The following is a 27,582-nucleotide window of genomic DNA, read 5'->3' as shown; positions in this document are numbered from 1 at the left end:
AAGAACAGCCCAAGTAACTACGCAATTACAAATGAAAGTACCTGAATATTTTATGTGAAAAGTATGCAAATGTCACACACGCCCAAAACCTTTTGCCTTCCTCTGAAACTTGAAATCACCTCTGAGTGAGGTGTGGCATCATTGTCGTTTTCTGACAGTAGTTTTGGTTTTCAAAGTGAAAGTTTTGAGTTCTGAAGACAGGCTGTTTCTCTCCACTAGGCTGTTACGTTACAGTGCACAGTTCTGGTCCACAGGGATCTTGGTGGGTTTGGAGCAGAATTCAACTCATCCAGCAGCTCGCTGAGGTACGGGGGACAGGTAAGATTCACCCAGAGGGACTTCTATATTCTCTTGTCACAAATGTGAAAGTCTAGTGTCAAGTTAATACTCGCGTTGTACATTTTTGTGTGAAATGTTCATGTGTGATACTTAAAAATATTCACGGCTAGATTCAATTGAAAATTTTTTTAATAACAAATTAACTTCAAGACTACACAGTATCTCTCATTGTAATGATTTGAATTTGGCAAAATTAATGAATATGATTTTAGACTATGTGGAGTCTTCCTTAAAGTTGCATTCCTTTTAAGTTTGTTTTGTCACGGTTAGCAGAACCTGTTCTTTTTTTTTTGGCTGCTACCTGTTGGCAGTGTTCCCAGAAACTCTCATTCCATCGTCTCCGGGTAGTCCATTACTTTTTCAGCTCCTTTTATTTGTGAATCCCCTTATTTGGCAATATCGGGGCAGAGGCTGGTTGAGCAGCAGTTCATTGTAGAACACATTAACACACTCCAGGTCAAATAAAATTAATATGTTGCACCAGCATAACCCAATTTAAGGTCACTAGTGTATGGGGTTTGCCTTGGCAGCTTCAGGGGTAAGGAAGAAACCAAACCCTGGATAAGGGTGCCAAGTCCATCACAGGTAAACCACATTAGGTCAATCGCAAAACAACCTCACTTACATGTCTATGAAGTCAAGGACCAGAAAACACACACAGACAGACATGGTGGAACATGCTAAATCAGGACTCTAAATGTATGAGGAAACCTAGCTAACCACTGCAACACTGTGCTGATCAGTTTAGGCTGGATTTTGAATTAACCTGAATCCCACAAATTTTGGATGTTTCTGTTTAAGTTTTCAACCCCTGGGTGGGATTCAAATCTTTTAACACATTAGAAAAATTGAGACGAGAATGGGCCATTCAGCCCAACTCCAGTCGTATCCTTCTAATTTCTTCAAACTAACATCAAGTCGAGTTCAGAATCAAATCCACATATAGTTCATTGGTAGCTTGTGATCCCACTCTCAAATCCATATCCATCCATTACAACATTAGAGCAGTCTAGACGAGAGCAGCTCATTCAAACAAAGTTTGCCAGTCCTATCCACTTAATTCTTCAGAAATAACATCAAGTCCCGCTGCCTAACACAGTACTTGGTAGCTTATTCCAGATGTCATGTAGCTCAGGGATGGATTTTCCTTTCATTTGGCAAATCACCTTACTCCCTGATATCAGACCCCAGACCTTTTTGAGCACTTTGCCCAAACTTAGCCACCTGACAGCTGATCTGTGTGATCAGTCCCATGCTCCTCCAACAGTGTAACAAACTGGCCCTAGCAGTGATGACATTTACAACATTTGTTACGCCATCAACCATATGAGTAATTTTCAGCACTGATTTACTGAGATGTTTATACGGCATGTAGCCAACTGTCCAGTATCAGAGAATTCATAAGCACTGAAGGCATTTCATCCACTTCAGAGCTTTAACAATTTGTGAAAGACGAAAGTGCTGCAGCACATCTTATCAAATGTAGACGTTCATTTCGGGCTTTACCAGATTAACATTGCTTGTCAGAGATGCAAGTGGTGAGTGATCGTTCTCCAACCTCAGGCTAGTGAAGAATAGGTTCCGATCCACAATGGGTCAATTGAGTGTGATTTGATTCGCCAACTTGATTTTAGTGACCTGATCACAGGCTTTGATGCGAAGAAATACAGAAAGTACAATTGTGAAGAGCAAGGCATTTAGCTGTGTTGGTATACAGAATGGCCTCTGCAGAACTGGTATTCTGCTCTTGTAGGTTTTCAGAATGGGGTACTATGATGGTCTTTCAAAGCTTGATTTGTGATGGTTACTTGTCATCAGCATAGCAATGGCTAATTAAAAATCCAAGCTTTGATATAGCATACATCGTCTTTCATCATGTCAGATAAGCCCATATCTTTTCCTATTCTTCAGAATTTTGCCTATCATTTTAAAGTTATGGCTCTGTGATCATCTTTTACTTGACTCTGTGTGTTTTGGAGAGCTTGAAGTTGATGCACACACTGAGGATTTTGTGTAGCTAGTGCCCCAAAAATGCCCAGAGACCCCAACCCTCCTTAATCTGGCCCTGGTGAGAGGATATGTGTAATGGGTAAGTGGGTTTGGAAGATTGGATCATGGTGTAATGTTAAATGTTCATGTTTATATGAGGCAATACATTAGGCTGGGTTTGGTTGTGTAATAGGTATATTTGGGATGGGTTTGCATTATCCCTGTTTACTCATCCCCCATTCGCAGCACTACAAAATAAATACCAGTAGAGTGGTGGCCACAACATGCAAGCGCATGATTGAGAGAAACAGCCTGTCAGTTCTGCATGTAGGCAGTGAATTGTTATTGGATTTCTGTGCTTGGCATGGTTATGTGGGCCATATCTGGGTAGAGATAGTGGATAGGCTCCTTAGAGTTATTGGCTTGTTTGCTGTCTTTCTCCAGCCTCCCCTTTGGCCTTGCGGGCTTTGAGCTGCAATCTGGTCCTGGTCACAGTGTCACCGGCCCTTGTCATCCAGGCTCCCCCATGGGGTTTGTTCCTGGCCAAGGAGTTGTATGGCTCTTATCATCCAGGCTTCTTGCTGAGGTTTGGTCCTGGCCACAGAGAAGCTGAAACTCTTTATCCAGGTTCCCCTAGGGCCATGTAGGCTTTGAGTAAAGTTAAGTGCTGGGAAGTAGCTTCCTTGCCTTTAAGCCCTGAGGGCTTCTCCCTTGGCCTTATTCTGTTTTATATGGGCCATATGTGGGTACAGATAGTTGATTAGGGTCCTTAGAATTACTGACTTGTTGGCTCTCAGGCCTCCCCTTTCGCCTTGTGGGCTTTGAACTGTGGTCTGAGTCTGGCCACGGAGTCACCAGTTCTTGTCATCCAGGCTCCCTAATGGGGTTTGATCCTGGCCACAGAGTTGCTCCATGATAGGGGAATCATCAAGGTTTGAAGTCGCATTCTGATGAATTCCTAAACTGGTGGACATGTCCTTTCTGATGGAGGCCATGCCAGACGAACTGATTAACTTTGAGGTTGATTTATGTATCTGAGGTTGCTGGGATGGGAGACATCCAACTAGAAATACAGAAAGCAATGTCTTTGGTAATACGGTTTAGTATGGAAGATAAGACCTCACAAATTCTAACAAATAGGGATGGTGATCTTCATTTTTATGAGGAAAAACAGTTTGCTACAGTTACCTGGGGATCACTCACCTCAACCTTTTTGTGGGTGTCCTGCATTTCTGGAGCTTGAAATTCAAGAAGATCCAATGTATATTCTGTCCTGGCTACAGAACAGCAAACCAAATCTTTGCTCTTCCTCAGATATCTAAGTAACTATTAGAATTTTGCAGTTCTGCCTAGATGTACTTTTAACATTTGAACTTGGTGAATTGTTTTGATCACATTCCTCTTTGTCATCTTCTCCTTTCGGCTGCTCCCGTTAGGGGTCATCACAGCGGATCATTTTTTTCCATAACTTTCTGTCATCTGTATCTTGCTCTTTCATACCCATCACCTGCATGTCCTTTCTCACCACATCCATAAACCTTCTCTTAGACCTATCTCTTTTCTTTTTCCCTGGCATCTCTGTCCCTACCATCCTTTTCCAAATATACTCAGCACCTCTCCTCTGCATATCACCAAACCAACACAATATCTCCTCTCTGACTTTGTCTCCCAAATGTCCAACTTGAGCTGACCCTCTAATGTCCTCATTTCTAATCTTGTACATCCTTGTCACACCCAATATAAATCTTAGCACCTTTACCTCTGCTACCTCCAGCTCTTTCTCCTGCTTTCTGGTCAGTGCCACCGTCTCCAACCCATATAACATAGCTGGTCTCACTACTGTCCTGTAGACCTTCCCTTTCACTCTTGCTGACAGACAGGTATCAGCAAGAGTTTGTATTTCTATGATAAAGCACAAATATTTTCAGTTGTCTGTTAAATTTGTATAGTCTCTCTTAATTGTTTTGTGAATTGCCATATTTAAAGGCATACGTTCATTTTTTTTTCTCAGCCAACCTGATGAAAAAAAATTATAATGAGAATAAATTTGGGAAAGAACCAAAGATTTTCCTTAAAAGTTTAAAAGAGCAAAGTGTAATCTTGTGCTTCTCTCTTCAGATTTTCAGCTCGATGTTCCAAAGAAATCTGCGATCGTCCATTAACATTGGTGTTCCAAACTTAAGTCTTGCACCAGAACAAAGCAGTGATGAGGAAAAAAAGGTAACAATTTAATTTCTGAAAACAGAAAAAACATCCCTGTGTCTTTAATTTTCATTCCTGGACATTGTTCAGGCCAGCTTAATTTTGATTTGCTTCCAAGAAACTCTTTTGGACAGACAGGCTGGCATTTCTACTACTGCTGTACTCCAAGTGGAATGAAGAGATTTTCACCCAAGACCTTTTGTGACGTGTTAAATACATAACATAAAGTTTTTTGGTTTAACTTGCTTAATAAAATTTAAAGTTTGTGGTGGCAGACAAGTCAGGGTGTATCAGGCAGAACTGGGTGATAAACAAGAAGTGGTCCTGAATGAGGTGCCAGTCCCTGGCAGGGCCAACTCACCATGAGAAAGGCTGGTCAACACTAGCATTTAGGGGCTGGTTTGGTGATATATGGGGAAATTGTTTGGTGGTTTGCTGGTGGTCTAGGAATTCATTATTGCTTCTTAACAATTAATGTGAGATGCTTTGAAATCTGTTCTGAATTTTTTTTTGTCTGACTCATCAGTATGAGAGAACCCCCATATATGATATACCGTTCAACTCGTCTTGATGTCTACTTATGCAAAACGCTGAGCTTTTTGGGGCTCTCCCATGATGTTTGTCTTCCTAGACTTGGGAAAACCCTAAATTTTAGGCACTTTTGGGGGCCATATTTTGTGTAGGAAATTATACCCTTATGACAAAGGGTGTGACAGTAGGTGTCTTTAACAGGAATGATCAGAAGGACTTGCAATTGTGCATCAGCTGACCCCAGGGGTTCACCTCCTAATGGGATACTAGGGCTCCATGCTGCTCCTTTTCACAAAAATTTGATAAAATGGTGTTTTAAGCTATTTAGAGGTGATATTTTTGATATTTGATTCTTTCCCTTCAATTGCCACTCCCAAATTTCAAACATAAGCATGAGTGATATCGTTTTAGACTATTTCAAGGTCAGTGGTTATGAATATGATGTTGGTTTTAAATTTTCAACCTTTATTATGGATCTAGCCCTCTATGGGTCTCTATCAGAAGCTGAAAATGACAAATTTGTATTACAATTGAGAACATTTAGACCAGGGGTCTCCAGCTCTGGTCCTGGAGGGCCACAGTGGCTGTAAGTTTTCATTCTAACTCTATTCCTAATTGGCAATCATTTTTTGCTGCTAATTAACTCCTTTACCTTTCGTTTTAATTGACTTGTTTTTTAAGGTTTGTTTCCTTGAATTGCTTCATCATTCCTCTGAATTGCTTAATTTCTCTCCTTAAATGGCACCCAAACAGAAATTAAATGTGAAATGAGTGAGCCAACAGACAACCAACAAAGTCAGGGCCTTAGACTCCAACCAATTTCACTCCAACCAGTTGTTAATTAAACCCATTCTTTAATTTTAACGAGAACAAGACAGAAGTCATGCTATTTAGACCCAATAGCACCAGCAGACCCCCTGCATCAACCTTTCCACTGTGGCTCAATATGAGAAATCCATGATCACAAATTTAGGTGTAAAAATGGATTCTACTTTAAAACTTAATAGCCTTGTGAACGCAGTGGTAAAATGTTGCTTTTTCTAGTTGGCTGTCAAAAATCAAGCCTGTTTTGCCTAAACGCAACCTTGAAACAGTGATACGTGCTTCTATAACCTCTCGTTTAGATTACTGCAATGAGCTTTTTGGAACTAGCCAGGCCTCCATTGCTCGCCTACAGCTGGTGCAAAATGCCATTGATTGATTTTTAACTGATACAAGCAAGCATGATCATATTACCCCAATTCTGGCTTCCCTTCACTGGCTTCCAGTTCATTTTTGAATCCATTTTAAGATTCTTGTATTTGTTTTTAAATCCAAGAGGTGTCCTGATCAGATGCCCGAGCCACCTCATTCTGACTCCTCTCGATGCGGAGGAGCAGCGGCTCTACTCTGAGCACCTCCCGGATGACTGAGCTTCTCACCTTATCTTTAAGGGAAAGCCCAGACACCATATAGAGGAAACTCATTTCAGCCACTTATATTCACAATCTCGTTCTTTCGGTTACTACCCACAGCTCAAGACCATAGATGAGGGTAGGAACGTAGATCGACTGGTAAATTGAGAGCTTTGCCTTACAGCTCAGCTCCTTTTTTCACCACAACAGACCGATGCAGAGCCTGCATCACTGCGGATGCTGCACCGACCTGCCTGTCGATCTCACGCTCCATTCTTCCCTCACTCGTGAACAAGACCCAGAGATACTTGAACTCCTCCACTTGGGGCAGGATCTTGCTCCCAACCCTGAGTGGGCACTCCATCCTTTTCCGGCTGAGGACCATGGTCTTGGATTTGGAGGTGCTGATTCCCATTCCAGCTGCTTCACACTCAGCTGCAAACCGATTCAGAGAGAGCTGAAGATCACGGCCTAATGAAGCAAACAGGACAACGTCATCTGCAGAAAGCAGTGACCCAATCCTGAGTCCATCAAACCGGACCCTCTTAACACCTAGTTATGAACAGAATCGGTGACAAAAGGCAGCCCTGGTTGAGTCCAACTTTCACTGGAAACGGGTTTGACTTAGTGCCAGGAATGCGGACCAAGCTCTCACACCGGTTGTACAGGGACCGAACACATCTTATCAGGGGGTCCGGTAACCCATACTTCTGGAGCACCACCCACAGGATTCCCTGAGGGACACGATGGAATGCCTTTTCCAGGTCCACAAAACACATGTAGACTGGTTGGGCAAACTCCCATGCACCCTCCAGGACCCTGCTAAGGGTGTAGAGCTGGTCCACTGTTCCGCGACCAGGACGAAAACCATACTGTTCCTCCTGAATCCGAGGTTCGACTATCCAATGGACCCTCCTCTCCAGAACCCCCGAAGAGACTTTTCCATGGAGGCTGAGGAGTGTGATCCCTCTGTAGTTGGAACACTCTCTCCAGTCCCCCTTCTTAAAGAGGGGGACCACCACCCCAGTCTGCCAGTCCAGATGCACTGTCCCCGATGTCCATGCGACGTTGCAGAGATGTGTCAACCAAGACAGTCCTACAACACCCAGAGCCTTGAGTAACTCCGGGCGTTTCTCATCCACCCCCGGGGCCCTGCCACCAAGGAGTTTTTTGACCACCTCGGTGACCTCAGTCCCAGAGATGGAGGAGTCCACCTCTGATTCCCCAGGCTCTGCTTCCTCATTGGAAGGCATGTTAGTGGCATTGGGGAGGTCTTCGAAGTACTCCCCCCACTGACCCACAACGTCCCGAGTCAAGGTCAGCAGCACACCATCCCCACAATATGCAGTGTTGACACTGCACTGCATCCCCCTCCTGAGACACCGGACAGTGGACCAGAATCTCCTCGAAGCCGTCTGAAAGTCGTTCTCCATGGCCTCCCCAAACTCCTCCCACGCTGAGTTTTTGCCTCAGCAACCACTGAAGCCACATTCCGCTTGGCATGCTGGTACCCATTAGCTGCCTTAGAGTCCCACAGGACAAAAGGGTCTGGTAGGACTCCTTCTTCAGCTGGATTCGGGGATTGACGCCACGACAGGCACCAACCACCTTACGGCCACAGCTCCGGTCAGCCAGCCTCAACAATAGAGGCACGGAACATGGCCCATTCTGACTCAATGTCCCCCACCTCCCTCTGTATGTGGTTGAAGTTCTGCCGGAGGTGTGAGTTGAAGCTACTTCTGCCAGAAGTTCCCAACAGATCCTCACAACACGCTTGGGCCTACCAGGCCTGACCGGCATCCTCCACCATCAGCGAAGCCTACTCACTACCAGGTGGTGATCAGTTGACAGCTACGCCCCTCTCTTCACCCGAGTGTCCAAGACATGTGGCCGCAAGTCCGACGACACGACCACAAAGTCGATCATCAAACTGAGGCCTAGGGTGTCCTGGTGCCAAGTGCACATATGAATACCCCTATGCTTGAACATGGTGTTCGTTATGGACAATTCATGACAAGCACAGAAGTCCAATAACAAAACACCGCTCGTGTTCAGATCGGGGCATTCTTCCCAATCACGCCCTTCCAGTTCTCACTGTCGTTGCCCACGTGAGTATTGAAGTCTCCCAGCAGTATGAGGGAGTCCCCAGAAGGTATGCCCTCTAGCACCCCCTCCAGGTACTCCAAAAAGCGTGGGTACCCCAAACTGCTGTTCGGCGTATATGCACAACAACAACAGTTAGGACCCGTCCCCCCACCCGAAGGCAGAGGGAGGCTATCCTCTCGTCCACCGGGGTAAACCCCAATGAACAGGTTCCAAGTCGGGGGGCAATAAGTATGCCCACACCTGCTCGGTGCCTCTCACCAGGGACAATTCCAGAGTGGTAGAGAGTCCAGCCCCTCTCAAGAAGATTTGTTCCAGAGTCCAAGCTGTGCGTCGAGGTGAGCCCGACTATATCTAGCCGGAACCTCTCGACCTCGCTGACTAGCTCAGGCTCCTTCCCCTTCAGAGTGTTGACATTCCACGTCCCAAGAGCCAGCTTCTGTAGCCAAGGACCCCGCCTTCAGGCCACCACACAACTCACACTGCACCCAACCTCCTTGGACCTTCCTACAGGTGGTGAGCCCCTGGGAAAGCTAAATAAATAAATAAATAAAAATCCATGGCTTTCTGCTCTCATTGTGCAATAGCAAATATTTCTGAAATGATTGATTTTTGTCATTTCTAAGAGCTCTGTTCAAATGTTTTGTGGACCTGAGTAGATCAGCATTCCTGAGACCGTCATTTTTCTTTATTTTCAGTTATTGTATGATGAACACAGCTTTCTGGTCATGTTTTGTTTCATTTGTATCTTGTTATTGTTTGGTTGCTAATTAAGGAAAAAGAAACATTTAGAGGGTTTAAGTCTTCAAGAGCAAATCAATTACAACGAATTCAAAAGATGTTATTTAGCAACAAAAACAGGCCACTAATTAAGAAAATGGTTCAAATGAAAACCTGTAGCCACTGTGGCCCTCCAGGGCTGGAGTTGGGGACCTCGTTTTCGACTTTTAACAATTCAATTGAAGTGCACGTTTTAATATTTCAAACATTTGATTCTTGTTTATGATGTACTTCTACCTCATGGTGTCAATCATCACATTTCTTATGAACATCATGAATTAGGTCAGTTTCTGTTAATTCAGATGTTTTGTTCCCCAATTTAAAATAGTAGGAAATATGTTTTTTTTTTTTTTTTTAAGGAATGGATTAGAATCGGATAATGAGGAAGCATTTGAATATTGTATTTGCTATTTTTCATCTTTTATTAGTCAATTTCACCTTCTACTTTTCAGTTTAATATTTCAATAGCATGTACTCTATACTTCTATTATAAATGTCTAATTCTTGTCTGATCATTGGCTCACAGTGCTATTAATGATTTGTGCATCCTGCTTAAACAAAATCTCAAATTTTTCTTGAAGGATCAGCTTCAAGGATTTCAGAAGCAGGAAGAAGAGGCATGGGAAACAAGTAAGATGACAGCCTGATACTTTTCTGTCCTTGCTGAGAAGCGTCTCTAATTAAAGAGTCCAGATGTTTAAGCCTCAATTTTCATCTCCTCTCTCTTTTGGTCCCACAGCCCCACAGCAGGGTCTATCTGGAGCCCGCTTCACATGTCCCGTCTGCAAGGATTTCTTCACCAAGCCGGTCACCATCCCATGTGGACACAACTTCTGCCTGGACTGCATTACGCAATACTGGGACCAGAGTGGACTCATCTGTCTACTGTGCAGAAAAACGTTTCAAAACAGGCCTGAACTACTTATTAACAGGCACTTTGAAGAAATAATCCACAGTTTCAAAAAGGCCCAGATCAGTCCATCTAACCAAATCTATGCACTTCCTGGCGATATCTCCTGTGACGCCTGCACTGAAAGGAAGTTCAAAGCGGTTAAATCCTGTCTGACGTGTCCTGCATCTTTCTGTGAGGAGCATCTCCAGCCTCACTTTGCAGCATCGGCTTTGAAGAAGCATACTTTGGTGGAACCTGTGCACCACCTAGAAGACCGGATATGTACAAAGCATACAAGGCATCTGGAGCTGTTTTGCAGGAATGACCAGATATGTGTTTGCCTCATGTGTTCAGTGACGAACCATCGAAATCACAACATGGTCCACATCGATGTGGAATGGGCCGAGAAAGAGGTAAGTGCTTTTAATGCCAGGATTCTCATCATTAATTTCCTCCCCACCTAATCACCCCATTTATTATGGTCATTGATCTGTGGGGTTCTCTATCTTTACAGTCTCGCAATCTACAGCAATGGCCAACACTCTTTGTTTTGGCTGGAAAACAGGTGACCAGTGCATATAGGATGACTTAATGAAAACTGTGCACAATCTAACCCAGAGATATAGGAAAGGAAATTCAATTCAAAAACTTCATTTAGTCACAAAAACAGTGAATTAGCCCAGGGGTGGGCGGTGGTCACTCCTGGACGGCCACAGTGGCTGCTGGGTTTTGTTCCAGCCCAGTTTCTTAATGAGACATCAGTTATTTCTGATGAATCACTCATGGCTCAAGTGACATTTTGATACTTCATTTTAGTGGTCTCACCTGTTAAGATTCCCCACCCTTAACTGCTTTTTCAGTCTTAAACATCTGCATTCAGTGTTTTAATGGCTCATCATTAGCAATAAGATGCGAATGAGAAAGGAGGCAGCAGTTCTCCAAATGATCTGTTTTAGGCTTCAAATTATATCGATGATTTCCTTGGAGAGGAACAAAATCTATGATATAAGAACCTTACATTGCAGACTAACAGGCCATAAAATTAAATAAGGTCCCAGACCGGCAATCATTGGTTTCTAATTAAGCAATTGGGTTGGAACAAAAGCTTGCAGTCACTGCAGCCCTCCAGGGCCGACATTGCCAACCCTGATTTAATCCAAGAATGCAATACAAAGCATCTGCAGTCATCCAAATACAGACAATAACAAAATCTGACAAATGAAGACATTGAAAATGGAGAAAAAAATTGAAACAAAGGGCACATGTACAAAAGTTAACTTCAGATTCAACATGACTTGTGAAGGATACACAAAAGATTATCCAGGGAAAACAAAAAAGAAAAAAATAATGCAGCAAAGTTGTAAAGATTTACAGTAAATACTGTATACATATTGTAGGTGCCAAAGTGAGTGGACTGGCATTCTCATTGGAACGGAGAATAATGAGTCCATTCCCAGCCAACTGGCAGGCCATAATGGGAGGACAGCATGGAAGGAACCAAAACCAGGCTGGGATGGTTCGCGATCCTTATCCCAGTCAGATTAAAAATGCCCGCTGCAGCCCTTCCTAAAAGGGCTCTTCAGGTAGCTTTGATCGCAGTGCAACCAGGTGAGTATGAGAGTGTTTCAAAGATCCCACTTTACATCCTTCAGAGTTTCCAACAGTATATTCTCAGAAGTTATAGACATAGGAAGCCATCAGATCTTTTACACTCATGGTGGTTACATTCCTGAAGTTTGTAGCTTAAAAACTAATGGATGCACTGGGCAAGCATAGATGCCAGAGGCAGTTCTTTCTCCCATATAATAGGTGGCAATGCCCCTCCAAGCTGGTCCAAGTTACGACTCTTGGAAGGTTGCATGGGAGTTGCAGTGTATGAATAGCAGCCCTGTTGGGGTCCTTTGGTGTCACCAGAGAGTGCTGTCAGGAGAAGAGCTAACAAGTTTATGTGTGCTGTGCCACCAGAAGAATTCCTAGGTTTGGTTTAAAAGAAGTTTGCTGCATCTAATCGGTGAGTCGGGATGCAGTGGGCAACACCAAAAGAGTAGAAGAGCACTGTGCTGTGTGTTTATTGGCTGTGTTCACTTGGAAGGGTTGGTGATGAAAAAAAAACAAAAAAACATTTATGATATTGTGTCTGTAGCTTTGATTTAGTGCTGCACCCTACTGGTTGTAAAATATATAAGCTGTTAAATAAATACATATAAAGGGAAATACGGGGACCAAGTCACACACACACACACACACACACACAGAGGATGAGCCTAAATGAAGTACCACATCTCTCTAGGTCATTGTGCGAGGTAGAGGTAGCCGAGTGGGCTGGGGTGTGGGGTGGGGGTCCTTTGATAGGCGATCCCTTGTAGTTTTCAGTCAGCCACATGCCTTGGTCTGGTGTGTACTGTGCTTTCACTGTTGAAGCGTTGTTCAAAAACAACAAATCCATCATCACTACGCAATGTGCCTTCCCAACACACTTCAGCATTCCTCCTAACAATGACGTCCCAAATCAGAAAACAATTCTTCAGTGGGTGGCTACATTTAGACCAACAGGTACAACAATGAACAGAAAATCTCCAGGCCATCCTCGGACTGTACGAACGCCTGAAAACATCCAAGCTGTAAGGGCATCAATTTTGCAGTCTCCTAGACGTTCAGCGCGCTTCTGCCTTAGGCATTTCCGGCACATCTTTGATTTTGCATGAGGACCTTAATTTCCATCCATACAAAATGATGGTAGTGCAGGAACGCACTGAGAGAGACTGGGAGAGACGTAGAAAGTTGTGAGTGAACATTCTGCAAACCGTTCATCGACATGCCATCGTCATGTGCAGCGACGAGGTACATTTCCATTTGAATGGATGAGTAAATAAGCAAAACGTTCGCTATTGGGCTGAAACCAACCCTCGTGAACTTCATCAGAGATCCCTGCACAGTAACCGTGTTACAGTTTGGTGTGCAGAATTTGGAATTGTAGACCCTTACTTTTTTGAGGAGGGGGGAGCAACAGTCACCGTCACTTCAGAACGTTACATTGAAATGCTAGAGAACTTTTTGTGGCCCCAACTGGAAGAAATGGATATGGCGGATGCCTGGTGTCAACAGGATGGAGCAACAGCTCATACGGCCTGTGAGGAGATCCATGCACGTTTTGTTGGAGATGTTTCTGGGGAAGCTGATCTCCCTGCGCAGCAATGTCCAGTGGCCTTCACAGTCGCCTGATCTCGCTCCATGCAATTTCTTCTCAAGTCGAAGGTCTACACACACCGTCCTCAAAACCATGAAGCCCTCAAGGACACTATTTGCCACAAAATCGCAGCTATTCTGTTTGAAATGGCTGAACGAGTCATGTGAGCTTTCAGAAATCATCTCGTAGAGTGTATTGCTAATGATGGCCAACTCCTTGAAGACATAATTTTTAAAATGCAGTGAAAAAAAATCTATTTTGTATACCCTTTATTGTGTCGTAATGAAATTTATTTTGTCTTGTAGCATTTTTGTAGAATAAAAACGTTTGAAATATGGTACATCTTTTTGGCTCAACCTGTGTGTGTGCGTGTGCGTGTATGTGTATGTGTATATTGTGATAAAAGGTGCTATATATGCACCCGACCCGGCACAGACTGACTACGGAGGCATGCTACAATTAATTAAATACTTTTTATTTTCTTCAGCTGAGGTCCATGTCTTCCTCGTGTTCCTCAGCTCTAACACAGTCCCAAAACTAAAGTAAAGCATTCTCTTCTTCTTCCACCACTTCTCCCAGGCAACCTCGTCCTCCTCCTCCCGACTCTGGCCCTGACTGGTGGCCGCTGGCTCCTTTTATTAGGCACCCGGAAGTGCTCCAGGTGCTTGAGTGCCGAGTCCCGGCTGCACTTCTGGGTGTGGTGAAAATACTGCCCACAATGGCCCAGCAGTTCCCGCTGCAGCACCCGCTGCAGCACCTCCTGGTGGCACCTGCGGAACCCAAAAAGTCTGCACCAAACTACTACTCCAGACTCTTACTCCCATGCAGTCCTGCGGGTGTCCAAACTGGGACTTGATGTCAGGGACACTGTCATCTATTAAAGTAGGGGGATAAACAGCTGCCTGCCATGTTCTCCTGACAGTTCATGTACTCAGCCAGGACGGGGATTATAAGGTCCATCCTTCCATTATGGCATCCTAGCAGGGTAAGGACTCCACTTCTGCCCAACCGTCCTCTGGGGGATCTACAATATATAAGATTTATACACATATTAATGCACTTATACTGAGAAGACTCTGCAGATTGAATGAGGCAGAGCTCATTTTGTTCCAGTTTTTTCCCCATTTTCAGTTTTTGTTATTGTCTGTATTTGGATGATTACAGATGCTTTCTATTGCATTCTTCCTCTAAACAATTGTTTTAGTATATTCTCTAATTAAATTCCCTTCCTTTGTTTCTGCCTTTGAACATAAGCAAGCGACTGTATTTCCTACAAATGGGTGATATAATCACTTTATAAATCAACTATGTATCCTACTTATTATAGCACAAGGGTGGTCCTCCACATGCACATTATTATCAGCCTGCATGGTGAGATAGTGAATAGCACTGCTGCATTACTACTCCAGACAGGTTGTTAAGTTAATTAGAACTTCAAATTGGCCTAGTGAGAGTAAAGTTGTGTTTCTGCAGATTTTGTTCTTTTTTTTCCCTCCAGCTTAACTGGAGTTTTTCTTTTTCTGTCCACCCTGACCATCTGACCTGATCATTGGACTGTCATTTAGAAACTTAAAGCTCTCTCTTTCTCTTAATTATATGTTTCGTATGTAAATGCTCATTATTTATCTTTTGTATTCTGTGCATTCATAATTCTTATCTAAATGTAATTTTTCTTTGCATGCAACTACTCCCTTGACATCTTGTAAAGCACTTTGAGCTACTTGTATGAAAATGTGCTCTAGAAAGAAATGATGTCGCCAGTGTGTGTGACTGTATCAGCTGTCTCTTACAGGGAAAGTTCTGGGCTTCTGTTTCACACTCTTGGAATTTAGCAGTTTCAATCTTGAAATGGAATAACTAAGTGAAAACAATGCAAAGATGGATGAACAATTAATACTCTGGGTAGTTTTTTTATCACATAATGAGGTTCTCAATGATTTATAATATGCTTGTCTACTTCTGTCCCAGAAGCTACTCTTAAAAACTCATGCTGAAATACAAAAGACTGTTGCAGACCAACAAAATAAACTTGAACTCCTAAGGAAAGAGGTGGAATCAATTAAGGTAAGAACAGATTTTTTGTTCTTGATGCAAGGTAAGCAATCTGTGGTAGGATGCTCAGAGGGGAGTTTTGTCTCTGCTCCCAGAATGCAGCACAAAAGGAGATCATGGAGAGTGGGAAGATGCTGGATGAGCTGATCTGTATCATCGAGCAAACACGGGTGCAGATTATTGGGATGATTGAGAGGAAGCAGCAGTCAGATGTGAAGCAGGTGACTGACAAGATTGGACAACTAACTCTAGACATACAAGAACTGGAGAAGAGGAATGGAGACATAGAGCAGCTCCTTAAGACAGAAGATCACATCCGTTTTCTTCAGGTATGTTATGACTTCAATTTATCAAGACTTTTTTAGGATGATGGTGATAATAATTATCATCTCTCTATTATATAAAAAAAATCCTGGGACGAAACAAGACGTTTTCTGAGAGATAATTTCAAGTCCTGCGAGACAAGACTTTGTGTCAAGAGATTTAACCTCACACAGGGCAGGAAATAAAAGACAAAGAGTAGAAGACAAAGTAGAATGTCATAAAGAGGTTCAAAAACGTTGGTGCAATACACATGCAGAACATTTTAGAGATTATCAAAGTACTAAAATTTGAAAGTCTCAGAAAACTGATAGTAAAGATTGCATTAGTGCAAACAAACGGATTATTTATTTAATTATTTGAAAATTATTACTCGATGAAATAACGGAACAGCAAAAAGAGATTGAATGCATGGACATAGATGATATGACAGAAGTATGTTTATATTTTTGGCTTTAAACTTTAAGTCAGAGACTTGTAGATCGTCTTATTCATGTTGCCATCAGGGAAAAGTAATGTTTCTTCCCAATGAAGAGGCCTATCTGCAAGAAATAAAAGATTTGTTTGGTGAAAGTGAAATCCACATACACGAGCGGCAGAGACGCGGAGTGGATGGTGCGTAGCACAGGCCTGGGGGTTGGCGAGCAAGGCAAGCAGGGGGAAAAGCCCCCTAGCAATAATAATAATAATAATAATTTATTTATATACTGTAGCACCTATGATCCAGTATCATTTCTGTTTTGTCATCAAATCATTTGTGTTCTGTCTTTCTGTTCGAAAAGACCTGACGAGTTTCATTTTCGTGTTTGTCGTTTTGTTTTGGGCTCTGAATAAAACAGATCTTGTTGAAGCAGATTAGGCAGCATGGTCAACCTCAGCCCTAAAGAGGGTACTCATAGTCTCGGGACATACCGCAGAATCAAGTTTTATTGTATGGTGCAACTCAGATGGAATGGAATGAGCCCTGAGCCATAGGCATATTTTATATGTATTACAATTCCTATTATACAAGCCATTATTCAATCTCATCTGACTCCTGTCATTTTACTCCTCTGATCTTGCCTCTAATTAATTCTACCAATATTTCTTAACTGAGGGGGTGTCAGAACCCCTCTCTGTCCATCATTTCTGTTGGACCAGGCCTATCCTTACTCCCTACTTGTTCTAAGCTTGCTGTCTTTATTTACAGCCAAAGAGTTCACATTCCCTCTTTAAGCAAGGGGCCCATCCTTCTCCAACTCTCCTGCACGTCTAACCTTTGGCTTAATAAACTATTAGTGATTTCCAGTTCATACAGAATAATACAAAATATGTAGGCATAAGCCTTTTCAATCCTAACTCTTATATCTTAATACTTAGTATAAACTTTAGTGTCTACTTCTTTTGTGTGTTCGTAATACGTTTCTAATACATAGAGATTACCAATTTTAAGAATGCAATTTTCTATAATCTTGTAAGAGCACACTTTATTCTGTAGAAAATTTAGGGGCTTTCAGCAACAAATAAAGCACAAAGGACCATTTTATCCTATTACAGGATTATTTGACTCACATTCTCCCCTGCCGGTGTTAAAAACAGGTGTCCCAGATATGGCAAAAGGTTGTGAGATCTCCTAATACTCCACAAAAGGCTTTACTGGCCAGGCAAGGTCTCCTTTGTCACCCTAATGGGGCGTAATCCCAGCTCCAGTGGCCGGCATTGCAAGCCGCAAAGGAATTTTAGCCTCAAAGCCTAACTTAAATATCTCAAAATTTACGAGAGCTGTTCAAAAAGTTTCCGCACTTTTATATTTTTGGTGGAAGTGGTGAAGGTGGGAGAAGTAGTAATGGGGCATTAAAAAGTTGGTATGACACTGGGAAAATTGCATCGCAAATGAAGGTGACTATATAGAAAAGTGATGTAATTTGTTTTTGAAATTCCTAATCTATCCATCCATCCATTATCCAATCTGCTTTATCCTAACACAGGGTCACGGGGGTCTGCTGGAGCCAATCCCAGCCAACACAGGGCGCAAGGTAGGAAACAAACTCCAGGCAGGGCGCCAGAACACCGCAGGACACTAACACACACACACCAAGCACAATGTAGAATCACCAATGCACCTAACCTGCATGTCTTTGGACTGTGGGAGAAAACCCACGCAGTCATGGGGAGATGATGCAAACTCCATGCGGGAAGGACCCGGGAAGCAAACCCAGGTCTCCTAACTGCGAGACAGCAGCACTACCACTGTGCCACCGTGCCACCCCATTCTTAATAAATAGAGTTAATAAAATATTGGAAGGAATAGAAAAATACAAACAAAATGCTCCAAAGAGCAGAAATAAGCAAAAGGACATGCCTATAAAGGCAATCCGCTCTAAACAAAGACAGAAACAAGCAATCAAAAAAATAAGCAGAAGTCCAATGGATAAAATAGAAATACTCCCAAACTTCACCAAAAACAAATACATGGCCTCTGATCCCGCAGCTTTCTGACTAATGCTTATACAAAATTGTGTGTTTTTTTGGAACTAAACCCAATGTAGATAATGAAAGTAGGGCCTTTACTAGCACACTGATTTATTTAGCATCCTTGGCTGAAAAATATTTTCATCTTTTTTTTTTGTTTATTTTTAAGTGTGTCACACTACCATTTTGGAATTTCAGTGGGTAGTTAGGAAACAATGCATGGTTATAACCACCTCCAAGAGGCATCTACATTTATGTCACAGAGACCTGCTTATATATTCCGTACAGAACTGTTCGTTTTTTGTCTGAGATTATGGGTTTGAACTGTGAACATGCCTTGGTTTGGTGCCTTAGGCTCTAATTTTGTGGTGATGACTCGTTGCTTTCCCTGTCTTAGTGCTTTGACTGTTGGTGACTTATTGTGTTCTCATTAACAACTCCTGGCAGTTCTTGTTTGACTATGATGATGGTTAAGCCCACTGGTGATTGATAGCCACACACCCTTTTGCGACCTCATGACCCCCCATGCTCTCCCAATCTGTTTATTGACTTCATAGGAAGATTCACCTGAGCCATAAATGTCACTGCCAAGGTAAGTAAACCTCTCGACGAGGTCAACACTCTCTCCGCAAACAGACACTCTGCTGATGGCTGTGCTTAAGAGGTCATAAAGGCCCGGATGTTGATTTCTATCAGGATACTCATAGGCCCAGACACTCAAACTCCTTTCTCAGTCTCTTGAGAGTCCTGATCAGAGCCTCCATTGACTCTGTTAATATCACAGTATCAGTTAATCTTTCTTTGCCAAAAGCAGCTGAACCCCATGATCTTCCCCAGTGCCCAGACCATGCAAGCTTTGAACAGAGTAGGAGCAAAAACAAACCCCTGAGAGCAGCTGGAAATTAAAAGGAAGGCGGATGGTAGTGGTTGCTGCTGTCCACCAAAGCTGCTTTTGTTATGAACCTGGAGTTTAACTCACTAAAGAGTTCCAAAACAGATCCAAACAATGTCCACTAGAAGGGGATTTTACCATCAAAACCCCAGCTAGTAATAGAGCAAACACAGAATCTTTATAAAATACAGAGTTGGTTCTGCACAAAAATGCTCTGTAACACAAGAAGCTCACTGGTGCACAAAGGAAAAAAAAAGTCAGAAAGAAATTGAAAACACCACACAATCTAAGGGGCAGTCAAGTCAAAATCACAAATCCAAAGTGAAGGTTCAAAATGTAAGGAATAAAAAAAACACAAGAAGTCACCACTCCCTAATGCATTTGAAGTTAACCGCTAGGAATTGTGGGAAAACCTTGTCTTTATAAGGGTGATGGCAGTCTCTGGTGGTGATAGGCAGATGGTGCTGCCCCTTGAGGGACCACCTACGAAACACAAGGCACATAATAAAGGTACTGAAAACCAAGCAGATAATTAACAAAATTAACCTTAACATACATACATGGCACAAAAATAAACTAAAAAGACATAAAACTAGGAACTGAAACCCAGCCAGGGGAGTAACGTAAAGCTGTAACATAAGAGCATAACAGGATAGCAGTTTTCCACATATCTATACTAATAAAAGGCAAAGCCCTCACTGACTCACTTACTCACTCACTCACTCACTCACTCACTCACTGACTCACTCACCAACTTCCCGTGCTCGAAATTCTACATGTAACGGTCATAATGGTCGATAACAGTCGACAACGTCCGCCATGTTGAACTTTCTTATTTATGGCCCCATCTTCACGAAATTTGGTAGGCGGCTTCCCAGCGCTAACCGAAACCGATGTACGTACTTATTTCAGTGGTATGATGCCACTGTCGGCCGCCATATTGACTTTTCCAATGTCACTAATTCTCCAACTTCCCGTGTAGGTAGAACGCTGAAATTTGGCAGGCTCATTCCTTACAGCTTACTTACAAAAGTTAAGCAGGTTTCATTTCGAAATTCTACGCGTAACGGTCATAACGGTTGACAACGTTCGCCATCTTGAACTTTCTTATTTATGGCCCCATCTTCACGAAATTTGGTAGGTGGCTTCCCTACGCTAACCAAAACCGATGTACATACTTATTTCAGTGGTATGATGCCACTGTCGGCCGCCATATTGAACGGTTTTTGTTACTTATGGGCCCATCTTTAAGAAATTCGGTACGCGGGTTCCCAACGCTAACTGAATCCTACTTACATATATATATACGTCCATAGCCTGCAGCTCGGTCACCGTGTGAGGTGGCGTTGGGTCCCCCATCCCAACGCCTCCCACGTTGTTGGCTGCCTGCCTATATAAGGCTGTCCGTCGCTCCAGTCTCTACATTCCCTTCCTTGCTTCGCCACGGGATTAATGTCTCCCTGCTGATAACTACAGCCTTTTTATTTAATCCACGGCTTCTCCACTGTTTCATTGTTCATTTATTACGATTATAGTTATTGTGTAAGTATTTTAGACTAACTTTACATTGTTCATGTACCCATTTCCTTTATCATTCCATTCGTACCCCCATTAACATGTCTATCGAGGTGATCACCATCGATCAAAGAACTGTCACTTACCGAGTGGTTTCCATGCCCGGAGATGGCACCTACCTTTTCCATTCTCTTTGTTACATATTGCATGGCCATATCAGGCTCACTCTTGATATCCGGAGGAACATTGTGTCTTATGTATTTAATGACTGGGACAGATTCAAGGTGTGCACTGATGACGGTACAGGAGATAATTATGCTACACAGCAGCATTATAAGAGTGAAATGCTTAAGCCCTTCACCTATGCATCTGTATGTGAGTTGATGGCTGCCGCTGAATTGTTCGGTTGTCGCTTTCAAGTGTACCGAAATGGCCAAATATTTTACACCTTTCGACAACCGCCAATGACTCTTAAACATCTTAGATTGACAAGTGATGATTTCAGTAGTGGACACTTTGATGTTTATGAATGTTTAAACTCTCAAAAGCTGGATGTGAAGTTATCGATGAAACCGGTTGTATACTTAGAACGCTTGACAGATGCCGAATGTCTCTTCAACACAAGTCCTACAAATACTGTCGTAATTGAAACAAACCATGAAACTCAAACCGATTATAACAGCAGCAATTCAAGCAGTGAGATTTGAAACAAGATTACAGTTCACATGGCCAACTGTACGTTGCATGCTTAAGAGTAAGCTCGGCGCACAGCTTGGTCATATTACAACCGGAGGGTCGAACTCACAATGTGGTATACAAAGAGATCCTTAACAAATAATTATTGGTATATTTTCCCTCAGTTTAAAAAGGTTTAATTTTCTTCTTAATAAAAATTTTAAGGGAGTACTTCGCCGCTGTGAAGCGCGGGTATTTTGCTAGTTTTTAATAAAGTGATCAGATTTGTTGACTGCCTAAAGTCCAATGGGGAGATTTGAAATTTTCACTTAGAAGTTCTAGTTTACATTCTGTGGCCAGCAGGGGGCACTCTGTCTTCCCAAACACCCGACACAAAGGCTCAGACACAAGAGTAAAATCACAAAGAGAGGTTTATTCGTGGGAAACTCTTCCAATAAGTGTTTCCCACAGCACCAAGCACAATACAGCCAGCAAAGTAATGCAAGCTTTGTCTTCCATCCTCCTGACTCTGGCTCCCCAGGCTATGGCAGGCAGCTCCTTTGATATTACGTCTGGAAATACTTCCGGTGTCCCCAAGGTTTGGCCCGGGAGCACTTCCGAGTGAGGCTGGAGCCCCATGAAGAGGGCCCCCAGTCCCCGCAGCAATCCCTAAAGGAACCCATAAAGTCCATGAACTCCTGTTCCCATAATGCCCTGTGGTAAACTGTGGTGCTGCCACAACCCTGGGGGTCTGCCATCTAGCAGTCCGGGAGGAGACAATGCCCCGTACTTGCTGTGTCCCCATGTGCTTCCATCATTTTGGGTGTCCCGACCATTTGTGGATGCCAGCTGTCCCTCACAACTCCTTAGTTTCATGATCTTGCGGTTTCTAAACCACAGAAGTCCCCAAAATACCTCTAAATGCCCACTTGAATGTCAAACCCCTGTGAGTCAAACACACAAGGGCAAACACACCAACTTTATAACTGAAATAAATATTTTCAATTTGGCTAGTTTATGCCATTCTTCCTGGCATATCATCTCACACTCCATTACACTGAATGAGAAGCATCTGTGAATGGCCATCTTCAGGTCTCTCCACACATGTTCTATGGGGTTTAACACTGGCTTTCGGCTGGGCCACTCAAGGACACTCAAAGACCTGTCCCAAAACCACCCCAACGTTGTGTTTTCTGTAGGCTTTGGGACATTGCTGTGCTGAAAGGTGAATCATCACCCCAGTCTGAAGTCATGCACACTCTTGAGCAGGTTTTCTTCAAGAAGCTCTCTGTGTTTGGCTGCATTCGTGGTTCCTGCAGTTCTGACCTGTCTCCCTCTCCCTCTCCCTGATAACAGGATGTTGCCACCACCTTGCTTCACCTCAGAGATGGTTTTAGGCAGGTGATGAGCAATGCTTGGTCTTTGCCAGACATAGTGCTTGGAGTTCTGCCCAGAGAGTTCAGTTTTTCTGCTCTTCGGACTAGATAGACTTTTCCCTCATGCTGCCAGAGTCCTTTAAATTGTTTTAGGGTTTCCCAAAAGTATCTATCTATCTATCTATCTATCTATCTATCTATCTATCTATCTATCTATCTATCTATCTATCTATCTATCTATCTATCTATCTATCTATCTATCTATCTATCTATCTATCTATAAACACCTGATTGATGGAGTGCTGCTGAGATGGCCATCCTGACAAGTTCTCCCATCTCAGCTGAGAACTTCAAAAGCTCTGTTAGTGTGATCATTGGCTTTTTGTCATCCTCCTGAACAAGATCCCACATGCCTTGTTATTCAGATATTAGCTCTAGGATGAGTTCTGGTGGTTCCAAACTTCTTCCATTTCACAAATCTTGAGGCCACTGTGCTCCTGGAAATGCATAAAGCTTTAGAAATTGTTTGGTCCCCTCGCACTAATCTGTGTCTCATCACAATTTGATGTTGGAGGTCTACACAGAGTTCTTTGGTCTTCATGGCTTGGTATTTTCCTGACATGGAGTGTGAATGCGCACAGATGTGTGTCTTTCTAAACAATGTCCAGTCAATTCAGTTTACCAACAGGTGAACTTCAGTCAAGGTCTAGATGCATCTCAAGGAGAATAAAAGCAAACTGGATGTTCCTGAGCTCAATTTGGAGGGTCACAATAAGGGTGACTCCTCCGCATTGAGAGGAGTCAGATGAGGTGGCTCGGGCATCTGATCAGGATGCCTCCTGGACGCCTCCATGGTGAGGTGTTCCGGGCACGTCCAACTGGGAGGAGGCCCCGGGGAAGACCCAGGACACACTGGAGGGACTATGTCTCCCGGCTGACCTGGGAACGCCTTGGGATTCTCCCAGAAGAGCTGGAAGAAGTGGCCGGGGAGAGGGAAGTCTGGGCCTCTCTGATTAAGGGGTTGCCCCCGCGACCCGACCCAGTATAAGCGGAAAAGGATGGATGGATGGACAATAAAGGGTCTGAATGCTTCTAGGAAGGAACAATTTCCTAAACCTTTCTGAATGCATGTTTACTTTGTCATTAGTGAGTGTGGATTAATGGGTAAAAATTCCAAATGTAATTATAATTTAAATCTACAACACAAAAAGTGAAGAGGTCTGGATACTTTCTGAGTCTACTGTATACATTAAATAAAGAAGGAGAGTGAGATGGAAAACTATATAGAAAAGAAAGCGAATAACTGGGAAACCCTCAATTCTAGTAATTTACAGTACGGAGTGAACACAGAATGAAAGTCTTCTTTTAATTTTTAGAAGATCCAGTTACATTCAGTTCTTTACGAGTTAAAAGCCTGATTTTCTGTACAGACCACTTTGTTTTATTCTCTACACAGAAATACCAGCCCCTCTTGACATTTCCGCAGACGAGAGACTTCCCAGTATCCCCCAAGAGCACAGACTTCCTACTGAGTGTCACCCAGAAGGCCTTCTTTGATTTCTTGAACCATCTCCAAGTCGGTGTGGAGAAAACTGCAGATCTGGGTTTGTTACCTAAAATCAAATAGCAACGTTCACACAAAGCAAAGTGGTGGTATGTGCTAAAGTAGGAAAGGGGAAAGTAGTGTCCACTAAGTGGTCTGCAATGAAAACACTGTGTTGTGAATCTTCATGGATAGGATGGCTGATTGCAAGTGTAACCAATGCATTTTGTTTTCACCTTATTCATTTCCAAAATGCTAACAAACAAATGAATGTGCACAAATAGATCGTTCGGCCATGTTAATACTGCTTGCACCAGAACAGTCTCAAGACGAAGGGCATCCTGACTGCATTTTTTTGGCATGTAAGTGGAAATGCCAGTGCCAGGTTCCACAAAACACTTGAGCCACTCCGATCATACCTGTCATGTCTAGGAGTTTCAAAACATGCAGATCCCAATAGCACTTCCAAAAATGCCCACTAGAGGAGGAAATCCCATCACAAGCCCCATCTAGACCCAAAAAGGGCCTTGTAGAATCTTTACAAAATAAAAGATGTAGCCTTCACAAAAACTGCTCTGTACAGTAATACTGTGAGGCTCCAAGGCACACATAAAGGCATACAATGCCAGTTAAAGGCAATTCTATAAGCAAACAAAGTCCCAATACCACATGCAAGGAGTTGTCCGAAAAGCAGAGCAGAAAGTAAAAAAAAAAACAAAAAAAACAATAATATCAGAAAGTCACTAAAACACAATCCCAAAGCTCATTCACTATGAACCGCCAGGTACTGTGGGAGACCCCTCCAGATTTATAGGGCAGAGGACAGTCCCAGGTGGTGATTGGCAGGTGGGCCCAACTTCTTGTGGGACCACCCACAAAATACATAAAACATAGCACAGGCTTAGATACAGATACTGTACATAACGAAAACTATAAATCATAAACAAAAGCCATAGTTACACATACAAATAAATCAAAAATGTACAACAAAGGCACGAAACAAGCATTTAGAACCCAGGCTGAGATATGATCATACCAACTAAGTTATCAGTGCACTGTAGACAGGCCACCTCTTGGGATGCACAGTTATGCACAAAGTCTAAAAATTAATAAAAAAAAAAGGCCTAGACCCAGCCCTGTCTTACCCCAGCTGATGATGCCCCTTGCTGCATCCTTTGCTGCTGATTGGTCATTTAAGTACGTTCAGTTTTGCAGTGATTGCTGTGTGGTCTTGAATTGAAATGCAATACACCTGGAGTAGCCACTAAGCCAAATGAGTATGTTTGCTTTGCTTTTAGTTCTGACATGCGATCTACGGACATGAATCAAAATGCAATATGCTGTTGCGTTGCATTTTAAACTGATGCAAAAATTGTATACTGTAGTGAAAAGTAATTCATCTTTTGGTTGAGATGTTTTTAATTAAGGCCTTCCATACTAATCATTGTCCCCTGACACTACAGATAATATTAATATTTCAATGTGAAAATGAACTGAATTAAGAGCTTGAATCTCCTTATTTAGCAAATATGAATATTAGTGATACATTTTATCTTAATGACTAGTTGTGCTATCTGTCTAAGATGCGTTGAAATCAAAGTAATCAACGTAGACCTCAGAATTAATGTGTGTAGTGCATCATGCAGTGCATATGTCTCTGTTACGAGTTTCGTAAAGCAGTGTTAATGTTTGTGATGCACCATCTGTAGGAATGACAAATATAATGCATTTTATTGCTTAAAATGTTTGTGAAACGCTATCTGTTGGAATGGCAAATGCAATGCATATGTCTCAGTTATATGCCATTTGGTATGGGATTCAGAAAAGCAGTGCTAATGTTGGTGATAGGCCATCTGTTGGAATGATACATACAATGTATTTTATTACTAAAAATGTCTGTTGAAATGTCCAATACATAGCGACTGGACAAACACACAGACACTTACCCTTTTATAAAGGTGGATTTGAGTGTACTGAGAATCTGACAAAATAAATTTCCCTCTGTGTCTTTCACAGTTTAAGACTAACCATTTTTTAATTCCTTTTTTTACCAGTAATGGACAGAATGCGCAAATATGCAGGTATGTTTTTTTCCTTTCTGTTCTGACTATAAATAAATGTAATTTTTAATTAAAAATGACAAATCCTTAAAATTTTCTACTTCAAGTTATTTGATGCTGTTTTGCCGCTGTGTTCTGTTTTTCATTTTGTGTCTTTCTGTGTGTTTCATTATGCACTCATTATTCAGAAAGCATTCATGCTTTCTACTAATACAATATTTGACTACACAGAATTATGACTGTTGTTGAGGTGGCATCTTTTCTTTTTATTGAGACATGTTTTTTATGTGCAGCCCACTAGGTTTGTCAAAAGTAAAGGTGTTATAAAAATTAACTTAACTTACTTGCAGACAGTCCATTTGTACATGCCAGCTGTCTACTCTCATGTCTACAGCTGAGTTAGTTGTTTTCTCCAGATGGAGATCTGAAACAAAAGTTAAAAAGGATATCCCACATGTTTTTGGACACCGATATTCTATTATACTTTGGATTCTTAATAATTTGATCTTACATAATTTGCTTTTTGTAGCACTATTTAGTGTAAAACAAACTACTTACTCTCTCATCACTCTTTTTCTACAACAGTGGATATTACGCTAGATTTAAAAACAGCACACCAAAAACTCATCCTGTCCAGTAATAGAAAAGAAGTCCGCTTTGGTGGCAGGAGACTATCCCTTCGCGACAGTCCTCTGCAATTTGACCCTGTTGTTGCTGTTCTTGGCTCAGAAAGCTTCACTTCAGGGAAACACTACTGGGAAGTGGATGTTGGGGACAAAACGGACTGGAATTTAGGTGTCGCCAGTGAATCCATCAACAGGAAAGGGAATGTGAAGCTGAACCCAGATAATGGCTACTGGACCATATGGCTGAGAAACGGGAATGAATTTGAGGCTCTTTCCAGTCCGTCTATGGCCCTGCCACTTAGTTTGAAGCCGCAGAAGGTGGGAGTGTTTCTGGATTACGATGAAGGTCAGCTCTCGTTTTACAATTTGGAATTAAGATGTCACCTCTACACTTTCAATGCAAACTTCACTGAGAAACTGTACCCATACTTCTGTCCTTTTATAGTGTATGATGGGAAAAATTCTGCTCCCTTAATCATTAGCAATTGAGTCCTCAAGCAAATCCTAATAATGATGGAATTGTGTTGATTATTATTTCCTCTTATTGTGCAGTACCACATGTTCTGACAAGTGTATATAGTCTATATACTGTACATCGGACTTCCAATACAACTTGGAGTCCTGCTATTGTGGGCTGCATCAGGAGTGGGCAGG

At 42.4% G+C, this 27,582-nt stretch overlaps 1 protein-coding gene across 2 annotated transcripts; it reads left to right on the top strand.

Moving 5' to 3' along the window:
- The first annotated feature begins 168 nt into the window (after nucleotides 1-168).
- On the top strand, nucleotides 169-27,582 carry LOC120519069 (probable E3 ubiquitin-protein ligase TRIML1). 2 transcript variants are annotated; one of them, XM_039742158.1, is made up of 9 exons: nucleotides 169-305; nucleotides 4,447-4,548; nucleotides 9,920-9,968; nucleotides 10,078-10,643; nucleotides 15,386-15,481; nucleotides 15,565-15,798; nucleotides 24,156-24,303; nucleotides 26,297-26,323; nucleotides 26,888-27,582. In XM_039742158.1, the coding sequence occupies exons 2-9, from the start codon at nucleotides 4,459-4,461 to the stop codon at nucleotides 27,415-27,417; spliced, it is 1,740 nt and encodes a 579-aa protein (XP_039598092.1). In that variant the 5' UTR covers nucleotides 169-305; nucleotides 4,447-4,458; the 3' UTR covers nucleotides 27,418-27,582. The 2 variants fall into 2 exon arrangements, with proteins under 2 accessions (XP_039598092.1, XP_039598091.1); XM_039742157.1 differs by having other exon boundaries at nucleotides 169-318.

Source organism: Polypterus senegalus, chromosome 18, assembly GCF_016835505.1.
Source record: "Polypterus senegalus isolate Bchr_013 chromosome 18, ASM1683550v1, whole genome shotgun sequence".
Taxonomy (NCBI): Eukaryota; Metazoa; Chordata; class Cladistia; order Polypteriformes; family Polypteridae; genus Polypterus; species Polypterus senegalus.
Note: the sequence above shows the minus strand (reverse complement) of the source record. Positions and strands in the feature narration are given on the sequence as shown.